At 35.0% G+C, this 26,399-nt stretch overlaps 1 protein-coding gene across 1 annotated transcript in view; it reads left to right on the top strand.

Moving 5' to 3' along the window:
* LOC140743708 (basement membrane-specific heparan sulfate proteoglycan core protein) overlaps nt 1–26,399 on the top strand; it is a 232,130-nt gene that overhangs the window by 175,678 nt on the left and 30,053 nt on the right. Inside the window, exons 12-41 of the mRNA XM_073075204.1 lie at nt 4,945–5,055; nt 5,282–5,392; nt 5,511–5,660; nt 5,838–5,954; nt 7,410–7,634; nt 8,589–8,699; nt 9,446–9,572; nt 9,964–10,070; nt 10,144–10,251; nt 13,174–13,350; nt 14,103–14,225; nt 16,397–16,450; nt 19,265–19,398; nt 19,749–19,842; nt 20,168–20,296; nt 20,505–20,765; nt 20,966–21,162; nt 21,388–21,509; nt 21,837–22,056; nt 22,292–22,465; nt 22,651–22,793; nt 22,906–23,074; nt 23,216–23,427; nt 23,743–23,958; nt 24,174–24,449; nt 24,591–24,705; nt 24,793–24,890; nt 24,975–25,211; nt 25,513–25,603; nt 25,922–26,037. Of these exons, the coding sequence (XP_072931305.1) occupies nt 4,945–5,055; nt 5,282–5,392; nt 5,511–5,660; nt 5,838–5,954; nt 7,410–7,634; nt 8,589–8,699; nt 9,446–9,572; nt 9,964–10,070; nt 10,144–10,251; nt 13,174–13,350; nt 14,103–14,225; nt 16,397–16,450; nt 19,265–19,398; nt 19,749–19,842; nt 20,168–20,296; nt 20,505–20,765; nt 20,966–21,162; nt 21,388–21,509; nt 21,837–22,056; nt 22,292–22,465; nt 22,651–22,793; nt 22,906–23,074; nt 23,216–23,427; nt 23,743–23,958; nt 24,174–24,449; nt 24,591–24,705; nt 24,793–24,890; nt 24,975–25,211; nt 25,513–25,603; nt 25,922–26,037 (4,525 nt within the window). The remainder of the gene's footprint in view (nt 1–4,944; nt 5,056–5,281; nt 5,393–5,510; nt 5,661–5,837; nt 5,955–7,409; nt 7,635–8,588; nt 8,700–9,445; nt 9,573–9,963; nt 10,071–10,143; nt 10,252–13,173; nt 13,351–14,102; nt 14,226–16,396; nt 16,451–19,264; nt 19,399–19,748; nt 19,843–20,167; nt 20,297–20,504; nt 20,766–20,965; nt 21,163–21,387; nt 21,510–21,836; nt 22,057–22,291; nt 22,466–22,650; nt 22,794–22,905; nt 23,075–23,215; nt 23,428–23,742; nt 23,959–24,173; nt 24,450–24,590; nt 24,706–24,792; nt 24,891–24,974; nt 25,212–25,512; nt 25,604–25,921; nt 26,038–26,399) is intronic.

The raw sequence follows: 26,399 nt of genomic DNA, 5'->3' as shown, positions 1-26,399 counted from the left end.
GCAATAGAACTTTAAAATATTTGATTTTGCCCCTTTTGTAATGAGCATAAAATATTGTTTTAATACTTAGAACAATATAACTTTAACGATTACGAAATTACCCAAACTAAATTACCTTAAATCGTTGTGGTTGTAATGCTTACACGAACTTTTTTTCTGGTTCTGTAATCAAAGCATAAAAAGGGAATTTATTACTAAGCCTCCGCTGTCTGTCCGTTTAAAATAGGACTTCATCACTTGAACCGTTGTAGATAGGCACTTGATATCTTTATAGAGATTAATATGGTTAATGGCTATTTATGGCCAATTATTGTATTATTGTATAGTATAATATATAAACCTACATATTTATAGTAGCATAATTACATTGACATGTTCATAACAATATTTACGTTTGACCTACTGTCAATGTGTACCTAATCTAATAACTACGACTTAAGGTTATGATAATGACGGCCAACTATATCCAAGTTTCGAGTATGATGCTTAGTGATAAAGGGGTGCTTCAATTAATTGTCAATCTATTTACCATTTCGTCCAGTTCTAAAGCAAAACTAAACCTTATCTATGAAACTTATCTATGAATTTAACATAAGTGTATTTAAATAACTTGTTAACACCTAAGAAAACTTTTTTAAAGAACTAACTTTGCCTTAACTGTTCTAGCAAGTTACAATGTCTATTGCGCACAACATATAAAAAAAAATAAAGTTTGGGGCTTGTATTTTGAACTCCCTGATTGATTGGTTGAGTTTTAAGCACTAAGTTGTCGTTGCGTGTGTAAATATGCTTAAGAAGCTTAGGTACATATTAGGAATAACAGTATTATAAATTTCCGCCCGCAATATTTTAGTGTGGAGTGGATAATTCACTATTTTGAAATAGCTAAAAAACAATAATTTAATAATCCGTACAGTATGTATCCGTAAAAATGTCTCGTTACATGAAAATAAACTTTGCTTTATAGATGGTAAGACCTTTTGAGTAAAAATATGACGCAAATTGTATCGGATTGTACCCGTTGAAGGAACGCACCCCAAAATTAAATTCCACCGCGTTTCACGTGAGATAACAATATTTATTAGAAGCTTTCGAAGGGTTCAGTGGTTCGGCGCCGCAGTAGTCTTCCACGGGAAGCATTCGAGACAGTTAATATTGTGGAAGAATCTATGGAAATAAATAAAATCGAAGTCTGTCTGCGATATTGAAATAACTAACTATTCATCTCCTTATTTGCATGTTCGTTTTCAAATTGTTTGTTTGGTATCAGCTGAACCCACTCTAGTAAATGTATTTGGCATTTTGATGCCATTGCTATTTTCATATAGCAATCATGTATGGGATAGCCTAATGGCATGGTGGACTTTCGCTTAACCCCGTTTCACTCCGACAGGAAACCTGGACATGGTAGTAGGACATCATATGTGTTGAGGACATGTGGGTAAAATCGCGTGGACCTCAATTATAACATTTGCATAATGAACGTACACCGTATAAGTCTCATATGCTATATGCTCGGGGTTCGAGCCCCGGCGAAGCAGACAAGAATTTAGTTTACTGTTGGAACTCAGGATGTCTGCGTTCACATAATATTTATAGGTCGAAAACGTAAATAATCATTAAATTATATACTTATATTTGTATCTTATAAATAAATTATTCTCACGTAATAAATTAATTATTGTAGTTTAAACAACATCCTGTCCCTGTAGTTCCGGGACTAGAATAGGGCTACGGTAACTCCTGTCTGTGGTAAGAGGCGACTAAAAGGGGCTTCCGGGGTTGCGGGCTGCAAGAGTGGGAGCTCTAGCCGTCCAGTAAGCGATCCCGGGAAGGACGGCGGTATGTGTGGTCGCATAGGGTTCACATTCTTAGATATTTCATACTACGCAACAATAGGGTTGGTTCCTTAGTGATAAGTAAGCCCCCGCTGTCTGTCCGTCGAACGGTCGGCTCTATCTCTTGAACTGTAAGCGATAGACAATTGTATTTTTTTTACAGAATATGTGCAACAGTGGACGCTATAACAATAAATACAAAAAATAAACGGGTGTCGCCATACAATAAAGTGCTATTTTTCTGCGTTTTTTCTATCTAGTGTTAGAAATAAGACTGGCTAAATATGCTACAGAATGCACATTAAGCTATCGTTCCTCGTTTGAAAACATCAGCAACTGTTCTTCCACTGATCCTTTCTCCACCAATCCACGTACTACCTTCTTCCAGCAATCCGCAAACGAGCTTGGAGGAGTGCACCCAGGCTAGGTCCCTCTTTTGTGACTAGACCCTTTCTTTCGAAAGAGATAAGTAATTAGAACCACCCACCACCGACGTGCGAAATGTACACATGAATAAATCAAATAATTTAATTGGCATATGAAGGTATGAGGAGTATGTCGCGTGGTTTAGTTTGCAGTATAATTAAATTATAAGCTACATTAGACAGTGCAAGGATCATAGAACAATCAACTATTTAGAGTTGGTTATTTGTAGTTAATTCGATACATCTTGTCTAGAATGTTTGTTGGCTATTAATTCTTGATTTGCAGGTGAATACAAATCCTTTGTTCAATAAAACCATGCTTGATTTTAATTATTCTGACTGCGGTTTACTTGTGAACAAAACCAATGTAGGTGCAGCCGAATTAATTTACAGTAGGTAGCAAATTATGTAATGGTTATAAACGCTTAATACTAATAATAATTGTCTTTCGATCATTAAATCAAGGACATCGTATTCAAAACAACAAACGAATAGCTATAAACTGATTTAAATGCATTCCTGCCCTGCTACTACGGCCTAAATCGCTGGATGATTGCGTCATCAATCCTAATGCTTAATATTAAGTCGTACCATTATCATCCTTAGGCCTTGGTACCGATGCACTAGTTGATATATGACTGTTTTGATTGATAGGACGTTTACAAACTGCAATCAGACATTTAATCTAGAATCGAGAAGATTGCCGAGTTGTCCTCAATCATAAATGACATGCAATCGAAACTGTAATTGCAGTAAAATGGATGTATCGTAGTCAAAATGTTCACAACTGGCTGTAGGCAAAAGCTTTGCCTCGTTAAATGAGATTTATGCTCACAACGACAAATACATTCACGTATAGTTAGGTTTTTCTAATATAGTATCTAGTTTTTCTAATGCGTACAAGATTCAGCTTCCATTGCTCGTAAAGTAAATCAATGTGCTTGAACCCTTGATCACTTTTTATACAAGTACTATTACTTTAAAATCGGCTCAGTTGTTGCCAAATTACCCCAGATTACACATAAGCTTATATAGGTAGAGGTATGACAGATCTTGCCATCTTCATAATGGCCAGGACTTAAGAGTAGTTAGACTGAACCTCCGACTACTACTTCGACGAAATGGAAATAAACGTTAACTGTTTATTATACCTTAACAATATAACAAAGTTAATTCATTGTGCTATTCTTGCTTATCCCGGTTTGAGTCCTTTGAACCAGCTATCCAGTGGCACTGCTCTGTAAATGCAACTGCTCTACCACGCTCTAGTAATTTGTTCATACCTTAACCACAATTAAAATCCGGTTTCAACCTTGAAACTTTTTTGTACTATTTTTGTCATACTGTTACGGTACTAACATATAACTTGGTAACATTAATTTTTTACAGACATTTAAGATCGCTTAAAATGTCAATTGACACCCGGATCGACCAAAATAACACGCATTTTTTTGACAATAGGAAATAAATTAAAGATTACTTTAGAAAAATGTACCATTTGCGTGTAGGCAAATATATTTACTTTCTATCTGCCTTTAAATTTTCTTTTGCATCTTAAAATTACCTGTTACTTATAAGAGGTGATAGACATAATTGTAAATGTAATTCTACTACAAATATTTATTAGATTGGTATAAGAAATACGTTAATAAAATTGTTATTTAATGGGTATTCTAGTACAATTGTACCCCATACCTTTCAGTAGCCTAAAATAAATGTTTAAAGGTATCTTAAAACACATAATTCAGAAATTCGTCCCCCACATCCACGTTAAGAGATAACGTAATTATTACTGTTATATACGTTTTTATACTGTTATATACTTAAATGTAGTTTAAAAGTTATACATATAGCTTTGAAAGTTATACATAAATAGCCGATTTAGCATTTTTTGGAAAAAAGTGTATTATCAAAAAGGTAAGCATTCTTGCTACTGGTTTTAAACTTTACTTAACTTAATACCTGGTGATAAGTATATCACGTAGGCCAGACCGCGGCTGCAGAATTTTAACTATGGAAAGGTGTTTCTGAAAATGTTTATTTTTGAGGAAAAAAATGTCAGGAGAATCTCTTTGGAACGGCACGTTTTTCTTGTCTTTTATTGTCGACTTATGCAAAACATGTTTGTATGACTGCTACGTGATCGCATTGTTGCTATACTTTGTGGTATTCTTGTCTAGTAAATTACAATCGCACTGATAACAAATAACACTGTTTTGCCGGTTTAACTTACCGGTTATTTATTTTGTTTAGTGTATCGCCCACTTCTATCAAAAACTCTGTTTTATATTATGACTGAAAAAATCCAGTACAAGCACTCGTCGTACTCGTTTATTGTTTTCACCAAATCATTTGATTTAGTTTTGCATTGTTCTTTGCATAGCTAAGTCACCGATGTTGATAATTTTACTACTCACACCTATATTCCAATCCCAAAATATATACCTATTTTCATTGTAGAATGTAATATTTTAAGTGAATGAAACAATATGAATAGTTATATTTAAAAATAATATACTTTACCGACATTTCAGACCCGAGTAATACTTAGGGGGCACTAACTAGTTCATATTGTTAACTAAAACAATATTGTGACTTAATATCGATCGGTCCATATCGCCTATGAAACGCCTGCGGCTGTATCTCATTCTTATGTAATAATACAATATTTTCTATTACAGAATCATGTGGAGTGGATGATTTCTATTGCGATGATGGGAGGTGTATCGAAAACAGCCGTCGTTGTGACCATGTCATCGATTGCCCAGGCAGAGAAGATGAATTTAATTGCGGTAAATATGTCTACAATACTATACTTTGTCCTTGGTATTGGGTTCATACATCGCTTATCACCGAAAGATAATTGTAAGCGTAAGTAAAGATTCTGAGGTAATAAACTAAATTTGTCCCAAGACCTTTAGAATACGATGGGTAAAATAAGGTCCTGAGGGTTTTGTTAGGTATATTACAATAACAAAAATGCAAGAATGCAACTGCATTACAATCTTCTATTTTCAGAATGTGGACCCAACGAGTACAAATGCGTCAGTGACGGCTCTTGCATCGAAATCAGGAAGCGCTGTGACGGCGTCCGCCATTGCTCAGACGGTTCCGATGAGTTAGAGTGTGGTATGTTTGCATTCTGAACGTCAAATTCATGTGGATGTGACTTAATACCCCATACAGACACTTACTAATCGATGCTTATACTTCTTGCACATGCTTCTTTTGGATTTAACTTGGTAAGTCTCGAGTTTGCACGCCTTTTGGACCGGTGACCACGTGTGCAGTGATAGGGGCAAGTTCCGATGCAGAACTGGAGGTTGCATTTCCATTCTTCTTCGTTGCGATGGGTACAAGGACTGTCCGCGGGACGGTAGCGACGAAATCGGCTGTCGTAAGTACACGCGACATTAACTAGACAACATTGGCATTAATGCGACACAAGGCGAAAATATTTTAAACGGGAGAAAATCGAAAATGTCGATTATAACTTAATGCCAATGTTGCCAAAGTGTTCATTTCGTCTTACTAACAAAATATTTTTTAACATTCGAAACCTACTTTATAAAAGGATGCAAGTCAGACCAGTGGCAATGTGACCACGGGAACTGCATTCAGCGCAACAAGCGTTGTGACGGCCGCGTGGACTGCCCCACGGATAGGTCTGACGAAAGGAATTGTCTCGCTGGTGAGATTGCGTTACAAATAAGTGTAAACACTCGCACGTACCTATTATTTTGTAATGTGATTATATGCATAATACGAATCATCAAAGATTACAATCTAAAATAGCCAGTGCCAGTATATTTGGCGAAGTACGAACAGCATAGAAAATTCTCTCTTTTTTTGTTATTCGGGGTTTTAAAAAGCAAAAAAATCTTACAAATTAAAAAATACATATTTACAAAAAATGGAATTCATTATATTTACACCTAAACACTTTTCCATGATAGTTGTTATTTTAAACTATTTTTTGTCACTCCATAAGCGAAACACCGAGGTCAATAAGGTGTGGGCGAGATATGACGAAAGAATCCACCATTCATAATTCTTTTATGATTCGAATAATGAAAAAAGCGTATTAATATACATATTTTTGTTATTTCTCCTAATTACACCCGAATGTTTTTTGATGTGTACAAATCAGGCCATCACCTGCATATTTCAGTATTTGTGTATATATCACCAAAACACTTATCACCGCTTTGATGCTTGCATAGTTTTTATAGTATTTTTATTAGCTTTGCATGTATTTACAGCTGCTGAGTACTTTAGATGCAGAAATGGCAAGCTTATCCCCGCATATCAGAGATGTGATCGCCGTTACGATTGTGTCCCTGGAGATTATTCCGATGAACATAATTGTCGTAAGTTTTTATACCACATGGGTCTTCTTCAGTCTTGTCTTTGTCTTTCCCTTCTTCGAATCTCGCGTCGTCTTCTACTTCACTCTTTCTATCGTTGTGGAGATTGTTTAAGCGACTACTCCATTTTCCGTGCTTTATAAGCTTACACTACATTTCGTTCTGTTCCTCTTACTCAGCATCGAATGAAGCATACATTATATATACGTTTGTAAAATGTACCAAATATATTTTATCGTTGGAATTTTATGAGAATGTCGCACTTTTCTTTTACCGGTTAGCATGTGGTGTCGGCGACTTCAAATGTGACAATGGACACTGCATTCCTGCATCCAAATATTGTGACCGCACGCATGATTGTCAGGACCGTTCTGATGAACGAGATTGCATCTATGGTTTGATACTTTCTCACATTTTTTCCAAATTTTAAGTCTGTAAATAGGGTTGTCAAGTTAGAACTGCAATATATATTTAAATACCTACCCTTTTGAAGCCCCACTACTGGGTACGGGTCTCTCCTCGTAACTAGGGGAAGGCAGTAAATATTATTTAAATAGCCTAACAGCTTGCTACATACAGTATACTTATGCATAATATACATAACCAAATATACAACAACTTTATTTATTAACAGAACTCAATTGACAGTTTTCTATTCGTATATTATTAGTGAAATAAGTTTAGCAACAGAGTTGAAAGATTGAACAAAGTACCTAACAAAGCATATTTGTTCACTATTTATGTAATTAAGGTTACGGTTGTGCATTATATTACGACAGGCACAGTATGCATGGCTTATCAATATAAGTGTTCGAGTGGGAAGTGCGTTGAAGCTGCTTCCTGGTGTAACGGAACGGAGGAATGCGATGACGGGTCGGACGAAATAAATTGCACTTGTAAGAGAGACGAATTCAGGTGTCAAGACGGGTCTTGTATTAACAGCGTGAAGCGATGCAACGGTCGACAAGATTGTCGGCCGGGAGGTGAAGATGAACGAAACTGTGGTAAGTTAAGCGCAATTGAATCTAAACCTCTTCTACTTCTTGTGGATAACAACGGAGACCTCATACGGACAGTAAGAATATTGGAATGCTTTGTGCATCAATTTCATGGTAATGCACGTTTTATGTAATCATTGCACACATTGCACAAGTAAGTAAATTGCATGAACAAAGCATTTTGGTAATAATTGTATAAAATTTACCTATAGTAGAAGATCTTATAATTTCAGTGCATCTTTTGTTTGAATAATTTTACATAATAATATATTTATAGTAGATATTCGTATGTATGTAGGTATGTAATACTGTTACTTCAGTAAGCAAATTATTCATTTACTCCAATAAAGTCTCGTCATTCCAAATTTAGCAAATGATCACAATACAGGTCTGTGCAAAATCTCTCTATGAGTAATTTTAACCTTGTTACTATAAAATTACTACCTTTTGATTGCTTAGTTAATTAAATGGGGTAGAAAATATTGCAAAGTTTTGTCTCTAACCTTTTGGCCTTAAAGGTCATGCTTTTCTATCCACTTCTAGCATGATTTGTTATCTCAAAATGAAGTCTAGATACACGAATGTGCGTCTGCCAAATTCTACCAAATATTACTATTAGAAAAATACTACCCTATTCTAATAATAATATTTTATTAATTTTAAATGGTAATATAGGTAATGTAGTCATACAAATGTGAAGTATATAGAAAAACATCATGCCATACTTATACGTAGTAAAGTTTGTCGAGGATTGAAAATTTCGCAGAATTTAGTCTTTATGAATAGCAAATCTTTTAAGCAACATCAGGTGGGTATCTATGTAAGAGTTCAGACGTCTATGGAACTCGCTGATTGAAAGTGAGGGAGGGCAAGTTCCCCATAGAAGACAATGCATCGATAAAGCAACTATAGTATAAATAAACGTTTAACAATACATAATTAAACCTTTATATTTTACAGAATGCCCTGCTGATAAAATCGCCTGTCTCGCCGCACGCTCTATGACATGTGCTTCCCGGTGTGACGGATATACTGAATGCGACTCCGGAGAAGATGAGGAGAACTGCCAGGGTAATCATCATAAACATCATGATATGAAGTTATCCCTACGACGTACAATCCGTCTTGCAGCCTTTCAAGTATCACGTATTCAAATATCGTGTAAACCCTCCTACGCGCTAGCGGTTATCCGCGCGGGCAGCTAACCGCACAGCCAGCCGCTTTTCCCGTTAGTTTTGTATGCACTTAACAGCCACTAAAATGAATAAGTAATGCTAACCGCGCGGTTAGCCGCCCCAGTGGTTAACCGCTATGCGTAGGAGGAATAAGAATTGAATCGTGAGCTTCGTAGTTTGCAAGACAGATTGTGTCTGTTTACCCTAAACTTAGAATATAAAAAAATATGTAAAACGGGCTCAAATTACCAAAATCGTTTTTAAAAAACTATAATTAGCAAAATTTTACATGAACTAATTGTGTTGCGCTGATTTTAATTATTTTTATATTCTAGTGAAAAACATATTTTTAGAGTATGATATTTACTTGTGTGTTATGCCAATTATGCGGTTGCTTTTTGTCTTATATGTAAATGTGTGTATAAACAAATATTAACATCATAATTATATAACTTAGAACCCTTTGAATTATACTTGCTGTACAACATATGCCACTAATATAACTTCGATAACATTTCATGCTGCAACTGGCGACTTGCGAAGCGAAAATTCACTACTTGCAGTTTATCTTTTTTTTTCTTGTATACCTTCTTTAATTTGTTTTAGATGTATATTCACAATCTAATTCTATTTCCTTTAAAGACTGCGCTCAAAAATGCGACGGCAACAAATGTTTGGCCGAAAGACAAATCTGCGACTCTATCAGCGACTGCGACGACAAGACCGACGAGTATGGTTGCGATGCTTGTGACAGCGTAACCGACTTCAGGTAACTTTACAAACTAGCAATTTAGATTAAAAGGGGCTCCGCGTTTTATTATATACATATTTTGACATGTCTGAGCGATCACGTTATTTGATATTCTAACTCTGCTTTGTGTAACGCTGGAATAATATTTAACTAACGTAAGACAAATTGGAAACGGGACTGTTCGTTGAAGTTTTAACAAATTTCGTTACGATCTTACAATGATCATTCTTCAAGTGTAACATTTCCATATTTGCCGCCGCGCTGTCTATTTGTTTGTCAACGCGAAATACTAATTACATAATGTTATAGCATAGCATGCATTGCAATAGCGCGTGAGCACATTTTTTCTTATTTCATTACATTGTTAATTTTTTCACAAATGAATAAAAGTGACTGCTCCTTTTTATAGATGCCAAAATGGTGAATGTCTTAACAAAGATCTACGTTGCAATAACGTGACTGAATGCATGGACGGCAGTGACGAAATAAACTGCACCATCATCACACCAAATGAACGCAAGTATCTCTTGAGTTTTAAATATGGCATAATTTGGCACCCTCAAGTAAATAATATAGATATTGCTTACAGCTTGCAGCTACGACCAATATCAATGTCGTGACGGAAGCTGTATCAACGCTAACTTTATTTGCGATGGAAATGCTGACTGCTTAGACAAATCTGATGAGGAAAATTGTCGTAAGTATTTAACAAAATTTTCCCTTGAAATATCGATTATAAGCGAATATTAATAATCAATATCACTTCGATTGTTCAGCTTAAAATTTATTTCATTTAATGATGTTGTAAATTTCGTTCAATGAAATTTAATACAAATATAATAATTATGGCACATTTGTCAACGTGAGCACAAAGCACATAATTACATGCTTATAGCAATTACAATTTAAGCACAACTGTTTTCACTTGAATGAATTAATTACATGCACAGAAAAAACTGTCGGCACTTAATACTGCACTGATCTAGATAATTATTTATATAGTCGCCAGCAAATAGAATAAAATATTGGAGCCAATGATTGTTAACTGAGAAATATACTTAATATAAAAATATTCTTCAAAAGGTTCGATCAAAACCGTTTGACTAGAAGCATTTTTCTACATTGTTAGAGAAATTAATTGGAACGACACTGGTATTTGGTTATAAAAGTCATATTTATTGAAGCATTTCGTCGAATGCTTGGTTAGTGGTTTGTAAATATGTGAGTATGAGTAAGCTAAGTTGCGCTGATGTGCAGCATGGTATGTGACGAGGCCCTCCCGATCTCCAGTTGAGATGTCGCCGTGCCACGAATCAGAATTTACCTGTTACAACGGCCGATGCATACCCCACTTGATGCGATGCGACAATGTCTATGACTGTTCGGACTTCTCCGATGAACAGAACTGTTACAATTCTGGTACAGACAAAGTATTATTAATACATATAATCAGTATGGAATGTTGAATGCGTTTTTTGTGTACCAGATTGCGTCCCTTTTAATGACCCCAATAGGCACGATCTACGCCTTAGACGGCTGCCTTTTAGAACCATTTAGTATTGTCGGTGCAGTTCCTATTAAAATTATAAATTTCTATTTAAGTTTGATGCATTCATAATGCTTCGTAGATAGTGGTTCTGTATGTAGAAAAGTTATAGCCTCAAATTTTTGATTTGCCGACCATTTATTGTGTTTAATGTAATGTAGGTTTGTTGCGTAACTGGAACTGTTCCAACTTTATGTGCATGTGAGCATTTTCTTTCTTTGTTTATGATCCAATTTGATAACTATTCATTTTCTAAGTTCGATTTTAGTTCATAGGTACTTTAAGAGTAATATATAGGTATATTTCGAATTATTAAAGTCTAAAAAATAGTAATAGTACCTACTATACGAGACAAAACTTATGGTATATTACTGGACTATTCATTAATCAAAATACTCACTAATTGATAACTCTCATAAAATATGATCGAGAGTCATTTCATTTAAAAATGTCAATAATATAAATATACCTTCATTGCACCGATGATAAATGATTGGAGCGTGATGTAAATTTATATAATTTCATAAATATCTCCAACTATAAAGGAAAGAGGTGTTTTGAAGGTGGTAGAACCCTTTGTGGTTCGACTCCGGCGGCACCACCGCCACACCTATTTCTACCTAATAACAGCAGTGTTAGGCGCTGCTGTGTTCCGGTTTGAAGGGTGTGGTAAGGGAGACAGACTTTTCCGAGGCATTCCATCTTAGTCCTCAGGGGTAGCGGCGCATCTGTGGCCGACCTTAGGTGGGAATATCTAATCCTATCTGGGGTTGGTTACAGATGTCTATGGGCGGCAGTAGCCACTTACCATCAGATGGACTGTATGCTCGTCTGCTACCCCTATATTATATAAAAAAAAAAACAGAAAGGAAATTGTTATAAACATACCTATAATTTATTAAAATTGTATCCGACACATTTACATACGACTGCATTAATTTTTGTGGCTGATTTTAGTATAGATGTAGTTTGTTAAAATACTTAATACAATTGATTGTAGACGTTAAAGATAAAGTTATAAATGTTATAATAAAACATTAGAAAATATTGTTTTCTTTTGGAAAATAGAATTGGAAAAACTATATTCAACTTTTATTCTTATAACGTAATTATCTGTTTAAGATGGTACTAAATTTTGATTATTAAAAAAAAATACACTTTAAATCATATTATTGTGTAAGTATTTTGAATGACTGACGCAGTAAGTCCCACATAACGTTATTAAACATTTCAGTCTCTATTTTGATTATCGCTCGATGGTTAATTAATAATGATTTTTTAAAAATAGAATCAATCAGTAGAGAATTCGTATTTCATTATTTTAATCCAGTCATTTTAATCCTTACTTTATTAGATAAGGTTTCAAATATACCTATATTTTTGTGTGAGTCTTAGAATCAACTCAGGCCTTATAAATGAAAACCTTTTCTGTTATACACCTACATAGTAATAGATACATATTTTTAATTGTCTTAACATTAGTATTTATTCGGTTTAAGTGATATTTTTGTGATAATTTTTAAATAAAGTTTAATTGTTATAAAAAATTACCAGTTTTCCTTCAATTAAAAGTAGTTGTAGTAGTTTATAGTCGGTGAAAACTTATATTGATTTTGATAAAGATTCATTCACAAATGATTATATTTTAAATATAAGACCTTATTGGTTTGACCACCGTCACACCTTTAGAATGAGTTTTTACGTTTTTACAAAAATGACTGTTTTTGTAATTGTTTACGTATTTCCCATACATTTCCAATCAGTCCGCTAGGGGCGCTGATTGAAAATGTATGGTCAAATACGTAAACAAATGCAGAAACAGTCGTATTTGTAAAAACTCATACTGTTTGTCTAATGATAGTAGTGTTAAAAACTGATGCGTTCCGCTTTGAAGAATGTGGTGAGGGAGACATAGCTAATTATCCTAGATAGCATCTGTGGTCAACCTCAATCTAATAAAATCTAATATAATCTGTGATTGATCGCTATATCCATAGGCAACGATAGCCACTTACTACCAGGTGAATTGCATGCACGTTAACAACTTATTATAATAAAAACATTATGTACCAGGTTGCCAGACTGACCAATGGCAGTGTAGATCTGGTCAATGTATCTCGGCGTTGGACTACTGCAATGGATATCCGGACTGTATTGACCAAACCGACGAGTGGGACTGCCCCACCACCACCGTTACCCCCAATATACGGCCGACGCTGCGACCGGTCAATTTCAACCCTATAATCCCAGGTAATATAGCAGTAACCATGTCATAGTTTTATTTATTAGTTGATTACATATATGCTTTAACCTTGTTTTAAATAATAGTTCTACTTAGTTCAATTAAAAATATAATATAATATATGTTACGTCATCATTGAAATGTATTGATTTAGGTACAATTCACATTTTATCAAGGTACCTACAACATTGTATTGTAAACTAAACTATTTAATGTATAAGCATGGGAAACTTGAAATCCTTTGTAATTTACCTTATATATAGTTTCGTAACTGTATTCACAATAGAGAGATATTTAAAAAATATAGGTATGAATCAATATAACAATATAAAGATTGTATTAGAAAATCAACTTTTATTAAATGTGTATAAATAATTCTTAAACTAAGTAATTGTAGGAACATGTTTAATTAGTTTAGAAGAATCTGAGCACAAGAGCACTTGATCAATAGTGCCTAGAAAATGCTTTTGAGTAAGCTTTTAATTTATACTACAAGTCGTAATATAGGTACTTAATGTATTTAAGCAAGAATTTATTAAAATAGAATCCATAGAGATAAATCCAACGAGCATACGAGTATATACTACATTTTGTTTAGTTGAGGAATTGTAAAAGCCAGCATTCGGGTCTATTATCATACTCTCTCATTGTTATCCCGTTCTCAGTTAAATAGAGATAAGAAATTTCTTTTTGCAAGTCTTCATCCTTACCAAGGTAGGAAGTTATTGAAAGGCTTGTAAACCGTGGCGTTCCGCATTAGGCGGTTGTGACAGGAATCAGTGGAGGTGCGAAAACGGTTCGTGTATAGACGCGCGACGGCGCTGCGACGGCGTCTTGGACTGCCCCAACGACACCAGCGACGAATTCGACTGTCCACCTGGCAGTAAGAACAACTAAATGTGCACCAGTCACTAAAATTTCAAGGGTCGAACCTTTAACTACGTCACGGCTCAAGGTTGCGAAAGAACCGGCTGTCGATATGAGTGAATATAAAAGTTCTATTCGTAATCAACCCATTACGGTCCCACTGCTGAACACGGGTTTCCTCTCGGGATTTTTTGTAAGATTTCTCAGATATGCAGGCTTCCCAACGATGTTTTCCTTCACCGTTAAAGCAAGTTATAATTAGATAGTTAAAAATCAGAGGTCGCACATACCTTTGAAAAATCAGGCCCGGGATTCGATCCCCGGAGCCCTTGATCGAGAGGCCAAATTTCAAAAGGCAAAAAAGTGTTTAAAATAGGTAACATTATAATACACACTTCAAAATATTATCATACGTTAAAATCGATAGCTGGGATCCGAAGCAATCTTGAGACGGATACTGATACTGTTTTTATTTATTTTAATTTTTAAGTCTTGGTGTCTGATGATATGGTAAACTAAATGTAACAAAAATATTGGCAAATTAATTTTAATGTAAACATCGTGTGGGTCCATGATGCATGATTCAGGATTAAATTTCTAAATATGTACATACTACGAAAATAACAATTTAACAGGTGTATAAGTAACAATAAAACACTTTCAATAACCTATTGTTATGATTGAGATCGCCAGCTGAAAGTAACGAAAAAAATTAAATGCCAATATTTTTTACTATGCGCCAACTAAAGGTAACAAAATTATATGTAACTAACAGTTTTAATCAATAACTCTTTTTTCTCTCTTTATTTTTTATCATGTCGTGAGATGATTTTAACAAATTTAAGTCAATATCTAAAACATTACGTGTTATTTCTCCGTACTTAGTGTAGGTAGCAACATTAAGTACAACTCAATTAATGTAGAAACATTGTATTTCGATTAATGTTCTAATTTTATATAATGATCTTATAATTACGAATTAAGATATTACTAATATCTAATATTGAGAGACAAGGAGGAACCTCGAACCTAAGATCGACGTCGATAAGTTATCTTCGATGATACTATCAGATAACTGAATTTCTAAAATATTAGGATTTTTAACTACCCTTTTATATTTTTATAACTTACTTATACGAAATAGATTATTTTATACCCATAGATTAGTAGAGATACTTCGCTGCCTTGAAATTGAATGAAGTCACAAATGGCTTATTAGTAAGTTCTTTTTTTGAATTCTTGTCAAATAAAAACATTTTTTGAGAAAATTTACGAATAAATAACTAATACTACGTAATTTACATAAGAAATGAATAAGTATTTCAAATATTTTAGGGACATTTTAGCACGGAGACGTGGCAAAACTTTTTTACGCAGCTATTTCACATCGTCAAAACTGGGTACATTTTATTGTTAGGAGTGAGTAATCTTTACTAATCTATATTAATACCAAAGATTAAGAATAAAATGACGATTATAATAAAATTTGGCCAATGCACTGCCGTGCGTTTAGATCATTGGATAAGATAGTTCTTATGTAAATTTTATAAGCATTGTTATTAAAACTATACATATGTACCTATCTACATAATTATAATTTCACTTAATTAGGTACGATTTATAATTCCTACTTACTAATTACGATACTTATTTCTTACCATACGATACCACGATTATTGTAATGATTGTAAATCAATTTTAATTTAATAATAAGTGCATCTTGGTTTTTATTAACACACTGTAAAGGGTGATGGTATGTGTATGTAACTGATAACTGTAAATAATTGAGTTTAAGTTAACTTTAATTAAGGTCAAGTGTATTAATTATCATGAAAACAAATCTTAACTTAAATGACTTAATATTCAGTAGCTACATAGGTAAATACGACATATTGTTAATGTTTAACTTATTTAACGTTTTATGGCCTCATCCACACGCTTGCCAAACCAAAATAAACCGTTACAAATTCAAACGTGTGGATAGAGTGTTTTACTTGTTTTGTGTATCAAATTAAACCAAACAAATTAAGCACAACATTAATATAGGGTTAAAGTTTACGCCAACCGAGCGTGTAGTCGCGGCGATACAATTCTGTATATATTACATTTTTCCCGTACATATTCTTTACGTATTATGTAACTATAATAGGTTTATGCTCCATAATAATACAATATCTTTTATTGCAGGTCCCGTTTCCTTGAATCTTACAACATACCCGACAGAACAAACTATACGAAACGGTAAGTTTATATACAAACGGTAATGATTCCTAAATTTTAAATATAATTCAATACCTGAAAATTTTTTTGTACTTCATGTGGAAAGGAAGTCAGGTAAGCCAGACAGGTGGTGGGTAAAGTCGTTAGTTTTATCTGAATAGATGATTAAAGCTAGTGCAGTCCGCACCAAACTGCTAGTCCGCTCTGAAGTTGTTGCGAGCAGGTGTAGTCATACAATTTGGCGACGCCATTCATTTCTTTATTCAGAGCGGACTAGCATATTTATGCGGACTAGGTATACCTAATAGAATTCCATTTTAGGTAAGGTTCGTTTATTTAGTCTTTTTTAGAGAAGATAACTAAAATTACAAATCTGTACAAAACCCTTAGTCAGATTTAAATAATTGACTGGTTAAACACTGGTCCTGTTTATATACACAAATATGGAACGTGTCAGACACGGGCCGGGATAGACTAAATCTTACTTTTCTATACACTATTTCCATCCATCCGTGTGTGCTATCGTTTTATGGTAAATACTATTTTGTATTTAAAATACTATTTTGTCTGCCACGGCACGCGCCTGGGACGTTCTATGTCTGCAAAAGTAAATGAATCCTTTATCCAGGGGTTGGTAATTATAGATACTATAGCTGTAAGTATGATACATTTAAGATACTACATTATTTTTAAATAAAAAATTGAAATATAGACACTTTTATACTTTTACGTTATAATATAGTTTCTGTAAGAAAATATCCCTTTCATTATGGTGGTGGTTATCTAGAGGATCTGATAAGGTACATTTTGTTTTTTAACGTAACTGAAGAATTTGAATTATGAAAAACATATTCGATCAACTTCCAAATATGTGTTCCAAATATGTGTTCCAAATATTCCAAACAGCCTAATCTTAAAATATATATAACCTATCAAAAGCACTATGAAATTATGTACATTATACTGTCTAAGTATCTGACTTTTAAAATTTATTGATCGGTAAAAATATAGCCCCTACGTGTTACGTATTTGCATAGTAAATTAAACAACCCTCCGAAATGCTTTCCTGTTACAGCTTTTTTAAACAATATTTATTTAATAATAGATAATAATATTAGTTATTTCTTTCATGGTGGTGGTAACAGCTAAGAATGGTGAGTCAGTGTACCTTATTTGGGTGCATCTCGGGTGTTATATTATTATTAAATTTTAACGTGCATTTGGGTGAAAATTATTCATGCATTTTATATTTAACACATATATGTAGGTATTAGATACAAGGATTTTTTCAAATATAAAACTTATATTCCTAAATGTTATGGCCTAAGATTTATCAATAGCGCTGTATTATTACCATCCCTGCATTCATGAAGACAGGTTATGTAATGTAACATTGATGTAACAACAATCAATATTACATATATAACATCATCTCTCTCAGCCTTCAAGGAACCATAAATGGTTCATCGTGGTCGATAGCCTTATGAAAGTTTCGTGGCAAGTATTAATGTTTACAACACAATTAAACTAGGTTTAACTTACCCTTAACCGAAGGTGGCACCGTAATTGTCCACAAATTGACTGTAAATTCCTATAAAAATATTTTTAATTGTAAAAAAATTTTATTCTGTCCTTTAATGTCATTTAAAATTGAGTTGGGTTGGGATCAATAACTGAAATCCATATTCAATATTTATCTTGGTATTATCGATACTGTTATCAGAGACTTTTATTTTAATAATACTAGAATCATTATCTTTCATCATTAATTAATTATGGGATGCATGCCATTATTTTCAACGAGACCGTATTAACGGGTTTTATTATTAATCTAATAATTGTTTATTTGTTCACTCGCAACCAGAGGTAAAGTATTTAGATTTAAAAATAATATTGAATTATCAATAACTATCATTAAATTTTGGTTGAGTTGATTACTAATATGGGTTTTCATTAATCACTAAGAAAATCTTAAACATTTTCAAATAAATTTATCGAGCAGCCTGGATACATTTTAGGATCTTTATAGCATCATAAATATGGGGTATCAAGACGGGAGATGGTAGAATTTCTCACACACCCCTGTTACGCCTTTTATCAGTGGTGTAATGTTATTGTCTTCTAGTTTGTGAGGCACTGTGCGAACGTGGATGGTAACGTTTGTGAGGCATTCCCTCGTCCGCAAGATTAGTAACACGTCTGTGGTTGATTTCATGAAGGACTCCTATCTCAGATGAAATTGGTTACGGATGATCGATCATGTCCAGCCATGTCCACTTAAAATGTGGGTTGCGTGCTTGTTAGTTATTTTTGGTATATAATACATTTATGAAAAAATGGTGTGTATTTACTATAATACCGTACCGGTCAATATATAAATCTTCACTTCACCGTTATAATATACCACAATTTTATGTAACATAGGTACTTATAATCACATTTTTCTTATATAGTGCATTCAAATAAACTTCGTAAATCTTTTCTGATTAGATCTCTTGTCTGTTGGTTATAATATAATTATAACACAAATGGTTGCATGTCCTAAAAACATGAAATGCTGCATTTAGTCTACTGGACTCAAGTGGGATATACGTTCATAAGAATATTTACATTGAATGGACAGAAGCAAAGTATTGTTCTCTTGAATGCTAGCAATATGCACAATGAAGTTTTTAAGCACCTTGAAATAATTATTACCTACTTTGTTTAAAATTGAACAAACATCTAGCTTACACTCGATGGTTTTTTGCTCACGAAGCTTTTGTCCACTCATAGTTATACTCTTATGAATGAAGAATATTTAAATGAATATTTAAATGTACAAAATGATCACAGGTGGCGACATAGTATTTACATGCCGTGATGAGGGCCCATACCGCGCGCCAGTCAGATGGGCTCGCGAAGGTGGTGTGCCTATAAAGCCAGGATACGTTGACAGAAGAGGCCGTCTTGAAATAAACCAAGTTACTGTAAGTGATATTTTTTTTCTTTTAAGCATAATAAAATTTAGTACTTTATAGTACACAGCAAGAAAATTTTAAGTATTTACATAAATTTGGAATTAAATTGTAAATGTGACAAAACGCCCGGTTTTATCGCTAACAAAATAATATAAAACTATAATATAATATATATGTTTCAGCCTCTTGTAAATACAATTATTATAGCTGTTGCATTAGAGTTATACGTACAATCACTATCAAAAAGTATTTTTTGCTAGATTCTTGCGGTAAATACTACACATTCTCCAAAAGTATTTCTTTTTACGACTATAATATTTGCTTGCCTGTACGTAATTCTACTTTGTGACATATTTCAGTCGTCCGACGGTGGCGTATATATCTGCCAGGCATATCAATACCTTGGTCAGCCAGGAGCCGAAGTAAGGGTATTCCTGAAAGTCGAAGATCCAAGTAAGTAGTTAGCATAAATCGCATAAATAATAATAATAATATTAGCATAATTTTATTCTTGAGTCATATATTTAATGAAATTAAATCAGGGAATGACGTGTGGTTCGCAAAGCGTAAACGCGGAGGAAGATTTTTTAAATAATAATTATATAGGATTTTTTAAATATCGCATACGCCTAGGGATTGCTAATCCTTATATTGATGAGTTCAAGTCCAAATATGCAATTACTTTGACTGAACGATGTCACTCTCTTGCACTTAACCTCTATAAAATTGTATAAGGATGTACCTATCTGATCAAACTCTGTCAATACTTTTATTACAGTTCCTACAGTGGGCCCTAAGGCTTGTCGTCCTGACGAGGCCACTTGTAGCAATGGCCAGTGTATCTCTAAGAGCAATGTGTGTGATGGGAGACGAGACTGTAGCGACGGATCCGACGAAGACTCTTGCCGTAAGTTTTATACAAATAAAAACAGTTTCATGGGCTATGATTGTCTAGTCATTTAAAATAATAAATAAGTAAGGCAAGTCTTATTTTCGAAGACAATTTTTGATACAACCTTAAACACTTTTACCTTAAACCCTTTTTATTAGGTTTCACATACTAAAATACATATCACTGTTACATAATATAAGAAATAATATATTTGTATCTTTAGCGGAAAACGGCAAATGCGAGCCGAACCAGTTCCAGTGCAGCAACGGCCAGTGCGTGCTGAAGACGTGGATCTGCGACAGTCAGAACGACTGCAACGACGGGTCGGACGAAGCCCCCGCTCTCTGCGGAGCGCCGGGCGCCAGCCAGCCCGGCCAGTGCCTTAGTGTTGAGTTTACTTGCTCAAGCGGAAAATGCATCCCTAGAGGCTTCCACTGCGACGGTCTAAGCGACTGTGACGATTCATCTGATGAAATTGGCTGTGGTAAGTAAATATTTCTAATTCTTTTGCAATATCCATTGAAAATTATAAAAAAAAACCTGATAAACGTACGTGCAGAGTTTCAGAGACTCATCTGCATTTAGACAAAAATATTGATTAAGGGCTAAACTTCCGTCATCTACAGTATTTCCATCAGAAAATTGGTGATAAGTAGTGATTATAATGTTATTTCATTTTTACAGCACCTGTCCATGTAACGAGACCACCTCAACCTCCATACGTGAGATTGAACCCAGGCGATGTACTGACTCTTGTGTGCGAGGCCGTTGGCATCCCAACGCCCCTCATTTCCTGGCGTTTGAACTGGGGCCACATACCCGCCAAATGCAGGACCACCAGTGAAAATGGTATCGGAACACTCACATGCCCCGACATGCAGGTAAAATGGCTTTGAAACTCAACCCTGCCTTACGACACTCTTCAAATATAGTATTTAACTATTAACTATAACTATACCTATCATAAAGCAGAAATAGAAAACCATCTCTTTAGAAAACAAAAATGATTTGTATACATCAATATACGGTGAATGGGTGATATATTCAGCATGTCTTTATAACTATTAAAATTCTAGATATGAGTAATATAATATTATTTGTTTTAGCCGGAAGATAGCGGCGCTTACTCGTGCGAAGCTATGAACAACAAGGCGACGACTTTTGCCACTCCCGATTCCATTGTCTCCGTCAACAAGACTGATCCTTGCCCTACTGGCTACTTCAACAGGTAATCTATGCCAGATATTCTGATTAAAGTGTTTTAAACAGACATACCAAACATTTTAATATGGAGTCCACCTTATAGTAATTGGGTGCTGCCTATGAACATGTGTTAACGACCTCAGATTAGAGCTGAGTTTGGCTGTTGCGTTGCCAGATGCGTTGCCATCCCCAAAAAATTGAGTTGGAACGCCTCGGTTAAGTATGTCTCCCTCACCACGTCCCCCAAACTGGAAGAAAGCAGTGCTTAACGCTGCGTTGTCGATAGAAATAATTGTTTATTGTTCTACCACCTTCATATATTATGTACTAATATTTATCGTAACTTTTACAGCGAAGCCCGTTCCCAAAGCGATTGCATCCAATGCTTCTGCTTCGGTGAATCGACTCAGTGTCGCAGCGCGGATCTGTTTATATACAACATGCCCACGCCCTTGGGCCAGGGCGGCACCATGCTCTATGGCGTCAGGCAAGCATACAACGGAGAAGTTCAGGTCGACAAGCAGTCCATTACAAACGAGTACTACTACCTGCCGCTGAGGAATGGCGCCACGGTATTATTATTTTTGTTATATTATACTCACTAATCCATTGGTTTGTAATCTCCAATGTTAAGTGTCTGATTTTATGAGAGTATGCTGGTTGCAGCCATCGCCAGAATTATTCGCTTTCATAGTATTATCGCTAATTAGTTGAATAATTAAAATTACTATTATTAAATATGTTTTCATATTCTCGTTTGATATTTTTTTTCTTATTTATATGTACTAAAGTTATTAACTTTTATAGGTAACTTTGGCATCCGACCGGCCTCGCAATACGGGAGTGCACCCGTACCTTTCGCTACCAGAGACTTACAATGGCAACCAACTGACCTCTTACGGCGGTCACATTAGATACAAGCTCTCCCCACACTCACAACGATTCGTGCCTGACAACACCGTTCCTGATATCATCATTAAGGTAAATACTTTAATTACAATATTGTCATCAAAATCTATAAGACTAATTAAATTACTGATTAGCAAGACGTTTCTCCCTTTCACTTGAAACCGTACGAAATGTAGAAGAATATTTTTTAGAAGAATATTAATTGTAACGGCTGAATAAGATAATTATATACTTATTGTCTTTTTTATAATTTCTAGGGCAAATATGAATCGTTGGTGCACTACCACCGTGGTGATAACTCCAGGCAGATCGAAATAGAGGCTCGTTTAATACCAGGGTATTGGCAAAAATCTGGACCCAGCGGTCTTTCCCCGGCCTTCAGGCAGGATATTATGATGGCGTAAGTACCTGTTATATTCCGTTTAAATCATTATATTAATTTCGATATCATTCCTTATATGCAACAGCTATAACAACGTTAAATCAAATAACCAATTTACTTTTGTTTATAGTTTAGACAACATTGAAATGATTTTGCTTCGAGCTGACCATAACATCGGTGGTGTGAACATCACTGACTTTGTAATGGAATCTGCCAAGGACATAAACGTTGGTCTTGGCACTGCGAGTCTCGTAGAAGAATGTTCTTGCCCACCTGGATATGATGGACTATCTTGCCAGGTATTTTTTAAACAATTTAACGCCTAATTCATTAGAATTTTGTATGGTAAATAAAATAATCACAAATGTCATAAAAACAATAGAATGGGTTTTAGATAAATTAGGCCACTTTTTTAATCCGGTATGTTTTAATGTATTCAGAAATGCGCGTCTGGATATGTTCGTGAGAAATCTGGACCTTGGCTTGGAAACTGCGTGAAAAAACGAGATTGTCCACCAGGAACATACAGCGACCCTAACAACGAATTGGACTGCCAGCCTTGCCCTTGCCCTCTCACCAATAGTGGCAACCAGTTTGCAAGGACTTGTGCTCTTGGCCCCTCTGGCAATGTCCGTTGCGATTGCTTCCCTGGGTAAGAACATTATAATTACATAATTTTAATACATATTTAGTAATATTATATTTAATATTTGCATATCACATTATTATCATTTACTATTTATTATTAAGTCTGACAGATTTGTTTGTACATTAAACAATACCCTCTTGAGAGGCAGATAATAAGGAATAAAAATGTTTACTGGAGCAGATAAAGCCGAACCGAGGCCGAAAAATCTACAAATAGAAGTCATAAACACATTAGTAAATGAAATACACCATATTATGTGTGGTATATTATTCAATGTAATTTTATGGATCGATACATAAAAATATTTCATCCTTATAGATACGAAGGAGAAGACTGCAGCCGTTGCGCCTCTACGCACATAGGCAATCCGCTGATCCCCGGAGATAGCTGCAAACCCAAGCCTTCGAATAATTGCAACTCTCTGGGCACAAACTACGTCCGCTCTGTGGACGAATGCGTTTGCAAGGACAATGTTCAGGGACGCTACTGCGAGCAGTGCAAGAATGGATCCTTCTACCTATCAAACGACTTCAGGTAAATTTAATTATAGTTATTACTTTACAAAACTATATTATTTTAACCAATTAATACTCTACCCAAGCCAAGAGGACAATACAAAATTCAAAAGCGATATTACTTATTGATATAAGATATTATTATTTATTTCTGATTAAATAAATTTGGAGTAAGTTTCATATTCACATATCATTATTCGTTTACTTAATTTGACGATTAATGTTTTATTTCAGACACGGTTGCGCCCTTTGCTTCTGCACGGGCGTTTCCCAAGAATGTACTTCCAGTTCGCTGCGCCGAAAGACAACCACGATTCCCTTCAACGTGCCCAACATTATCGATCAGCTGAAAATATATACCAGCTCTCCCTTCGGACCCGCTGGAGCAGTTCGCTACTTAACCCCGGTCGAGACTCAGGAGCGCCCGCAGTTTTATAGGGGAGAGGTGGCTTTGACATCCGTGGAACGCTCGTCACAACCTGCGATCTATTACTGGAGCCTTCCTATGAAGTAAGTAAAAGTATTATTTAAGTAATATAACAAACCAAACAGTATGTTTTACACAAGACAATAATTACATATAATTACATAACATCAATGATCAATTCAGAAAATCCAGTAAAATTCATATTTGATTATTATTTTTTATAGCTTTGCTGGTGACAAAATCACATCTTATGGAGGTTATCTTCGCTATGCACTCCGTCACATTCCCTCACCTGGCTTGAACACCAAGAACTCCGCTGCTGACGTTCAACTTATAAGTGTAAGTGGTTCTAATAGTCTCTCACTATATTGTTCGATTCGATACTCAGTAATTGTGTGTATTACTTATAAAATATTTTTTATATAGGAGAACCAACTCACCTTCCACTACTTCGGCAACTTTGCTCCGAGCAACGACGGATATTTGAATGCGAGTGTACAATTTTTGGAAGAGGGTTGGCGAAGGTAACATTTTAATTTATTTCAAAATATACACGATATCGATGAAACTCAACATTTTCGGTGAATATAAACGTGAAACATTTTCAGGTCCGATGGTAAGGAAGTAAGCCGGGAACATTTCCTACTGGCATTGGCTGACGTGAAGACCATCTTGGTGAAGGCAACGTACACGACTAACACGGAGGTGGCCTCACTCATCAGCGCCAGCATTGACACCGCCGAGCCCTACGGCGACGGTCCTCTAGCGTTGCACGTCGAACAGTGCACATGCCCTCCTGGCTATGTTGGAAGTTCCTGCGAAGACTGCGCTCCTGGATACACTAGGTAACTTACATCTAGTCCCATCATTATGTTACATCATCATTATGTTACATTATGACTTTACACATCTTTAGAACTATGTGTATGGAAATATGTATATAGAAAACCATCAAGCGTGCCAGGTTTCCCTTACAAAGATTTACTTTGGTGTTACGTGTAATTATGAAAGGATCGAGACATGTGTTTAAATTTCGAAAATGGATAAGACCTAAATTAATACTATTCTATCATCACCAGCTTAAATAATGTAAGCATTTGATTTTGAACGTTAATAGATTATTAATGCATTTGACGTATTTTTCAGAATATCTTCAGGATTGTACTTGGCTCACTGCAAACCATGCATCTGCAACGGCCACTCGACTATGTGCCACCCTGAAACCGGCGTTTGCTACGTAAGTTTTATTTCGTCAGTTACACTTAAAATAGTATAAACAAAATCTTTCCTATAAGTGAAGTTTTCTATAAGTATTTTTCAATCACATATAGGTACTTACGTGTCTTTAATTTTTTGGTATGCTCTACAGCCCCAATGACTTGACGGGTTTTAACATGTACGATGTCATTGAATTTGTCTAAATTCAGGAAGTGTCATAGGCTACATCACCTCTCTTTTCAGTTAATTACTTTCAAGCAGTCCAACCTTTTTTTTATAATAATGACTAGATACAATTTTATATTTATAAATAAATATTAAACTTATATTGATACAGGACTGCAAGGACAACACGGCAGGTAGCAACTGCGAGGATTGTAAGGAAGGATATGAACGAGATCAGTACAATAACTGCGTACGAAGAGACGTTACTTCTGCACCTATTTACTGCAAGTATGTATTCCCATATATAAGTACTTAATCATTAAATGTTGGAGAGAACAACAAGAATATTTTGCATTAAAATAACGTGTAGACAGAGCCACCTCAAGACGTTCACACGCGTTGCTATGGACTGAGGAATAAGTTGTCATATCACATCCAAGTATTTTTGCTTTTCAAAACAAAACTTCAAAACAGTACACACCTTAACGCTGCTGTTATAAAGTTTAAATAGGTATTACGACCATTTACTGTTTCAATGCCGGGCACGGGTATCCTCTCAGAATAATAGAAATTTGGACAGCGATGGTCGAGTGCCAACTTCCCAAATCTTTAAGGACTTTTTTAAAGAACTCTCATTTACAATATTTACA

This window comes from Epargyreus clarus, unplaced genomic scaffold (genome assembly GCF_041222505.1).
Source record: "Epargyreus clarus isolate Ecla_fem2 unplaced genomic scaffold, WU_Ecla_fem_2.2 ptg000007l, whole genome shotgun sequence".
In the NCBI taxonomy this organism is placed as follows: Eukaryota; Metazoa; Arthropoda; class Insecta; order Lepidoptera; family Hesperiidae; genus Epargyreus; species Epargyreus clarus.
This window is presented reverse-complemented; position numbering and strand designations above follow the sequence as displayed.